The sequence below is a fragment of the Colobus angolensis genome, unplaced genomic scaffold (genome assembly GCF_000951035.1).
Source record: "Colobus angolensis palliatus isolate OR3802 unplaced genomic scaffold, Cang.pa_1.0 Scaffold32, whole genome shotgun sequence".
Taxonomy (NCBI): domain Eukaryota; kingdom Metazoa; phylum Chordata; class Mammalia; order Primates; family Cercopithecidae; genus Colobus; species Colobus angolensis.
Window position 1 is genome coordinate 2,211,410 of NW_012116488.1, and position 7,825 is coordinate 2,219,234.

Below are 7,825 nucleotides of genomic sequence, written 5' to 3' on the forward strand. Positions count from 1 at the left end.
GTAATTTTTTTTAGTAGAGACGGGGTTTCACCATGTTAGCCAGGATGGTCTTGATCTCCTGACCTCGTGATCCGCCTGTATCGGCCTCCCAAAGTGCTGGGATGACAGGTCTTGTGAGCCACTGTGCCCAGTCTTGACTATCTTTTCTAAAACATTAATCCACTTAAGGTTACTAAAGGATAGGCACTTTGAATTTGTTGTATGACCTCTAGCCCCTATCAGAACATTCTGATAAGAAATGTATTGGCTGCTGATTAAAAGCACACTCAGAGATTGGGCAAAAGCAGAATTAAAAATATAGTCCAAGGGCAGGCATGGGGGCTCACGCCTATAAACCTAGCACTTTGGAAGGCTGAGACAGGAGGATCCCTTGAGGCCAGGAATTTGAGACCAGCCTTGGTAACACAGGAAGACTTAATCTCTACAGAAAATAAAAAATTAGCCAGGTGTGCTGGTCCCCACCTACAGTCCCAGCTGCTCAAGAGGTCAATGCAGGAAGATCATTTGAGCCCAGGAGTTTGAGGCTACAGTACACTATGATCATGTCTGTGACTAGCCACGGCACTGCAGCCTGGGCAACACTGCAAGACTCTATCCCTTAAAAAACAAAAAACAAACAAACAAAACAAAACAAAACAAAACAGCCTTTCTTTTTTTGAGATGAGGTTTTGCTCTTATTGCCCAGGCTGGAGTGCAAGTGCAATGGTGCAATCTCGGCTCGCTGCAACCTCTGCCTTCTGGGTTCAAACGATTCTCCTGCCTCAGCCCTCGAGTAGCTGGGATTATAGGCATGTGCCACCAGGCCTCGCTAATTTTTTTTTTTTTTTTTTGTATTTTTAGTAGAGATGGGGTTTCTCCATGTTGGTCAGGCTGGTCTCGAACTCCTGACCTCAGGTGATCTGCCCAATTCGGCTTCCCAAAGTGCTGGGATTATAGGTGTGAGCCACTGTGTTCAGCTTTTTTTTAGTTTTTGAGACGGGGTCTCGCTCTGTTGCCAGGCTGGAGTGCAGTGGCGCTATCTCGGCTCACTGCAACCTCTGCCTCCTGGGTTCAAGTGATTCTCCTGCCTCAGCTTCCCAAGCAGCTGGGACTACAGGCGCATGCCACCCCGCCCAGCTAATTTTTAGACAGGGTTTTACCATGTTGGCCAGGATGGTCTTGATTTCCTGACCTCGTGATCTACCTGCCTCAGCCTCCCAAATTGCTGGGATTACAGGTGTGAGCCACCGCACCCAGCCTAAGAAAAGCAACTTTTATATGTAGTCCAAAGATATATACACTAAGTGTCCTCAGTCCTTCTCTGCTCAATCTCTATGTGGCTTGATGCAGGGTAAGTGGATAAAATAATGAAGCCACTTCACAATTTTGAAACTTTACAATAATATCCAATATCTAAAACTTATTTGAAAAGATTCTGGGCCTGGCGCAGTGGCTCACGCCTGTAATCACAGCACTTTGAGAGGCCAAGGCAGGTGGATCACTTGAAGTCAGGAGTTTGAGACCAGCCTGGCCTAGTGAAACCCCATTTCTATTAAAAATACAAAAATCAGCCAGGTGTGGTGGTGTGTGCCTGTAATCCCAGCTACTTGGGAGGCTGAGGCAGAAGAACTGCATGAACCTGGGAGACAGAGGTTGCAGTGACCTGAGATTGTGCCATTGCACTCCAGCCTGGGTAAAAGAGCGAGACTCCATTACAAAAAAATAAAAAAATAAACAAAAAGAAAGAAAGATTCTGTTTGTATTACTGTGACATCATCATGTCACTTCTTCGGGGTCTTTCAATGAGGTAGTCTAAACAGTGTTGTCCAGGTACCTAAAGCATATGAAATAGTAGGAGCACAGTGTCTCTGCTATGTAGGTTGTTTAGCAACGTTATTAACTTGAGAGATTAGGTTTAGTCAGTGCAAACTAAGACAATTCTTCATAACCTTGTCTGAACAGTCTATAATTAATAATGAAAGCTAACATTTAGCGAGCACTCGCTATGAGTCAGTGCTATGTGGTTTAAGACTCACTGCAAACCTATACCATCATGACAGAATCATACAATTGACGTGTAATCAAACCTTCTCATGCCTTGTTTACACCAACCATTAGTCACACCTGGAATCTGGCCATTTTTTGAGAAAAACATCAGAAGGCAGAATAATTACAGCAGGAAGTAGGCTGGTCTTCAGCATGACCAGTTCAAAACTAGTCTTAGAAAACTACTCACAGGTGTTTGTGCCAAAGTAACAACTGGCCTTAACCTATGCTCCCTGCATCATTAACTTCATTAACTTTATTGTTCCCACAGGAAAGCTGATAAAACAAAGATTGACCTAGTAAGAACCAATTAATAAAACTAATTTTCAAAAGAAAAAAGCTATTAAAATTAATTATGGTTGGGCGCGGTGGTTCATGCCTGTAATCCCAGCACTTTGGGAGGCCGAGGTGGGTAGATCACGAGGTCAGGAGATTGAGACCATCTCCGCTAACACAGTGAAACCCCGTCTCTACTAAAAATACAAAAAACTAGCCGGGCGTGGTGGCGGGCGCCTGTAGTCCCAGCTACTCGAGAGGCTGAGGCAGAAGAATGGTGTGAACCCGGGAGGCGGAGCTTGCAGTGAGCCAAGATCGCGCCACTGCACTCCAGCCTGGGCTACAGAGCGAGACTTCATCTCAAAAAAATAAAATAAAATAAAATAAAATAAAAATAATTATATTGCCTATGACAAGAGAAAAAGCCTTGCATTTAGTAAGCCTTTAAAATACCCTGTTTACAGTAGGATTGTGAAGGTAGTAAGGGCTTAAGTTATGTGGAGTCTTTGGTTTAAACCTTTACAGAGTTTAAAAAAAATCAGCCATCATTATTCTCATGTTAAAATTCTGTATGAACACTCATATAAAGAAGAAAACAGTCGAAAATATTTAAGGCTAAAATTGGAACTTAACGTATTTGTTTCAGAAGTTAACATAGGTCCAGGCATCCTGCAGCTCACCCGTATTTTAAATTCATGAAGAAATATGATACATGGGTGGGTGAAGAGAGGGAAAAGGAACAATTTGCTGAAGAAGTCATCTGTGCAGGGAAAGCTAATTGTATCTCACTGAAGACTCAAGCATCAATTTTAAGGGAAAGTTGTCACATTTAGTGCCTTAACTAAAGTTGTCAAACCCAATAATTTTCCAGTCTTTTAATTCATTTATAAGATAGGAAAGGAAAATACAAATATTATTAAAACAATGGGCCCTGTCTTTTAAGGTTTGGCGCTGAGACTCTCTTTGGCTAAAGAGAAAGACCACACCTTCAAAAGCGAAGTATTTCAATGACTGATGCTAAGAGAAACAATGAGACAGGTCAGGATATGAAAGAGTCGGCCCCAACAAGGCACTTGTCTCCAGGGGGAATGCAGAAAGGAAATGATGCCAAAGAAATTAAAGAAGTCTTAAATACTATTTCCAAAGAGTGAAACAAAAAATTTTAGGAAAAGAGAATCAGAAGACATAGGCATATATGCATGTGCCTGGTGTATGATGTGTGTAGCACAGGATGGGAGCAGAGAGCAGATCTTAGTCTTACTTAACACCCTTGAGGAGACTGATTCTGCACCTCAGAGAGTCACATATCCTAAAGCTCAGAAGGAGCTGGGTAGTGCACTTTCAGAATTTAGAAATAGTAAAGGTAATGAAACAACCTTTTTTTTTTTTTTGAGACGAGTCTTGCTCTGTCGCCCAGGCTGGATTGCAGTGGCGTGATCTCAGCTCACTGCAAACCCTGCCTCCCGGGTTCAAGTAATTCTCCTGCCTCAGTCTCCCTAGTAGCTAGGACTATAGGCGCCTACCGCCACACATGGTTAATTTTTGTATTTTTAGTAGAGACGGGGTTTCAACCATGTTGGCCAGGCTGGTCTTGAACTCCTGCCCTCAAGTGATCCACTCACCTTGGCCTCCCAAAGTGCTGTGATTACAGGTGTGAGTCACTGTGCCTGACCATGAAACAACATTTCTGTAGTCCTGTAGAATAAAATCTATAACATCAGAAACTTCTAATTAAGTCTACCATTGGTATTTTCTATTAAGTCACTTTTGAACTAGAAGAAATCTGAGAGTTAAGAACTGAACTATAATACAAATCTACCAGAGAGTAGACTACTATTAAGAAATACCTGGCTGGGTGCAGTGGCTCACGCCTGTAATCCCAGCACTTTGGGAGGCTGAGGCGGGAAGATCATGAGGTCAGGAGATTGAGACCATCCTGGCTAACATGGTGAAACTCCGTCTCTACTAAAAATACAAAAAATTAGCCGGGTGTGGTGGCAGGACCCTGTAGTCCCAGCTACTCAGGAGGCTGAGGCAGGAGAGTGGCATGAACCCGGAAGGCGGAGCTTGTAGTGAGCCAGGATGGTGTCAGTGCACTCCAGCCTGGGCGACAGAGCAAGACTCTGTCTCGACAACAACAACAACAAAAGAAATACCTATACCAATCATTATCTGTAAACTACCCCAGCTGCTATACTCAAGTTCTTAACAGTTTTTAATCATAAGAAAAAAGACAATGTTAAAACACACACATACATACGAGTCAGAAAAGAGAACAAGAGAATGTAAATATTGCTAAAAATTCAACGAATAATAACCATAATCTTACAGAACAAATGTTACTCCTCATATCAACTCAATCCTAAGTGGCCTATGGAACAGGGAAGCAATAAGCAATTTGGTACTAAGGATGAAGGAGGAAAGAATTTTTGATTTTTGATTAGGCTATCATAAAATGTAGTGATTAAACATTTCGTTTGACTAATGAGATCAAACATAGGTTAGGATTAAGAAACAGAACCTTACACTGTAACAGCAGAAAGTAAATGTCAGAACAATTCTGATACAAACAATGTTCAAGTTAAAAGAATGATGTACACTTATTGCTCTTCCAAAAACAAAGAAAGAAAATCCATGCCAGCCTGGGAAATTTGTTCTGAACAGAATATAGCATATTTAACTATTCTCCACCAATCTAACTTCTCTTTTTTTTCTCTCCACCCAGAAGACTAACCCCACCTCAGAGTCTCTAGACCTATCTAATCCCATTTTACTGACTCTACTTATTTCAAAACCCCAAGAAAATGGTGTGCATGATAGGATGCTCTCCTTATTGACATGTAACATCACTGTCTTTTTAAAATCACGTTCATCCTATATATGCTTGCTATGCAGCCAAAATAAAAGCATTCAGTAGCCTGGACTCTCCACTTCTCTTGGCTTCCAGTGTTTCTATTTACACTCAGTCATCTGGTCCTTTGGTAAACTGCGGACCTTTAATGCTACCTGGTGCTGTACATTCTCCCAAGGTGTGGCTCTCTGCCTCAGGTCTTCATCTTCCCCCACTTTCAGCTTTTGTTCAAATTACTAATGTGCACAAGACAATCTCCATTTCCTTATTCACTGTTCTACAACATAACCACAGCTTACTATGTACTTCCTCTAGGAAACCTCCTGGGTTTACCTCAATCCTTTTAATCATCATACACAGCCAGGCAGGAGGATGATGCTCTGGACAACAAAAAGAATTTGGTACCTTGCTAAAAATTAGTATACAAATTTAACTTACCTTCAGAGAGTACTTACAGTTTAATTTGAAATGGTTATAGAAACAAAGCAGTAAATAACATGCTTCCATTTCTCTTGGGAAAAACAACTTTTCTTACAAACAGGTGGAATTTCCTACCTGTTTTCTTTGCCATTCTGAATCACTGAGTGTCTATCAGCTGTAGTTCTTTCACTGCAAACGTAAGTATTTCGCCGTGTCATTCCACCAGATGCTGTGTTACTCTATAAAAAAGGGCATTTTTGTCTTAATTTGGTAAATACAGTACTATAAGAAAAAATGAACTTATCTACATAAATAGGAACACCAGTCTTCTATTTACTTATTTTTTGAGGCAAGGTCTTACTCTGTCACCCAGGCTGGAGGGCAGTGGAGCAATCTTGGCTCTGCCTCCCAGGATCAAGCAATCCTCCCACCACGGCCTCCCAAGTAGCTGCGAATACAGGCATGTGCCACCATGTTTGGCTAATTTTTTTTTTTTTCTTTTTTTTGAGACAGAGTCTTGCTCTGTCGCCATGCTGGAACGCAGTGGTACGATCTCGGCTCACTGCAACCTCCCCCTCCCAGGTTCAAGTGATTCTCCTGCCTCTGCCTCCTGAGGTGCCCAGTCTGACAACCTAATTTTAAAATGGGCACCTTCAATAGACATTTCTTTAAAAAAGCTATACAATGGCAGGGCGCGGTGGCTCACGCCTGTAATCCCAATACTTTGGGAGGCCAAGATGGGCGGATCTCCCGAGATGAGGAGTTCCAGATCAGCCTGACCAACATGGAGAAACCCCGTCTCTGCTAAAAATACAAAATTAGCTGGGCGTGGTGGTATATGCCTGTAATCCCAGCTACTCAGGAGGCTGAAGTAGGAGAATAACTTGAACCTGGGAGGCGGAGGTCGCGGTGAGCCAAGATTATACCACTGCACTCCAGCCTGGGCAACAAGAGCGAAATGCAGTCTCAAACAAAACAGAACAAAACAAAACAAAACAAAACAAAACAAAACAAAACCAAGCTATACATATGGCCAAGAAGCACATGAAAAGATGCCCAATATCATTGGTCATTAAAGAAATGCAAATCAAAACCATGAGGTACTTCTTCATACCTACTAGGAAAGCTTTAAATAATAATAATTATTAATTGTTGGCAAGAATGTGAAGAAAACAGAGACTCTCACTATTGCTGGATAAAATGGTACAGTTGTGAGGAAAACCGTTTGGCAGTTTACCAAAAAATGAAACATGGAGTTACCATATGACTCAACAATTTTATTCTTAGATATATACCCAAGAAAAATGAAAACACAGCCAGGTGCAGCGGCTAATGGCTGTAATCCCAGCACTTTGGAAGGCTAAGGCGGGAGGACTGCTTGAGCCTAGGAGTTTGAGACCAGCCTGGCTGGGCTACACAGGGAGATCTCATCTCTACCACAGCAAACAGAAAAAATAAGCCAGGCATGGTGTCGCATGCCTGTGGTTATCAGCTATTTGGGAGGCTGAGGTGGGAGGATCACTTGGGTCTGGGAGGTCAAAGTTGCAATGAGCCGTATTTGCACCACTGTACTCTAGCCTAGGTGACAGAGCGAGACCTTGTCTCTTCCTCAAGAAAGAAAAAGAAATTAAAACAAGACCACATAGAAATCTGTACACAATTGTTTATAGTAGCATTATTCATTTTAACGAATACATGGAAATAATATAAATGTCCATCAACAGATGAACAGTTAAATTGTGGCATATACACAGAATAGAATATTACCCCCAAAAGAAACAAAGTACTAATACATGCTACAGGCCAGGTATGGTGGCTAACGCCTGTAATCCCAGCACTTTGGGAGGCTGATGCAGGTGCATCACCTGAGGTCGGGGGTTTGCGACCAGACTGACCAACATGGAGAAACCCCGTCTCTACTAAAAATATAAAATTAGCCAGGAATGGTGGCGCACGCCTGTAATCCCAGCCACTCAGGAGGCTGAGGCAGGAGAATCGCTTGAACCCAGGAGGCGGAGTTTGCGGTGAGCCAAGATCGTGCCATTGCACTCTAGGCAACAGGACTGAAATTCCATCTCAAAAAAAAAAAAAAGAAAAAACATACATGCTACAACTTGGATGAATCGTGAAAACATTATGCTGAGTTAAAGAAAGAAGCAGACACGCCGGGCGCGGTGGCTCAAGCCTGTAATCCCAGCACTTTGGGAGGCCGAGACGGGCGGATCACGAGGTCAGGAGATCGAGACCATCCTG

The 7,825-nt window shown here is 42.5% G+C and overlaps 1 protein-coding gene across 1 annotated transcript in view; it reads right to left on the minus strand.

Annotated features, from left to right (window-relative positions):
- The window catches only part of MARK3 (MAP/microtubule affinity-regulating kinase 3), a 138,121-nt gene that overhangs the window by 18,687 nt on the left and 111,609 nt on the right, over window positions 1-7,825 (minus strand). The window contains 1 exon segment of the mRNA XM_011951424.1: window positions 5,708-5,811. Within this exon segment, the coding sequence (XP_011806814.1) occupies window positions 5,708-5,811 (104 nt within the window).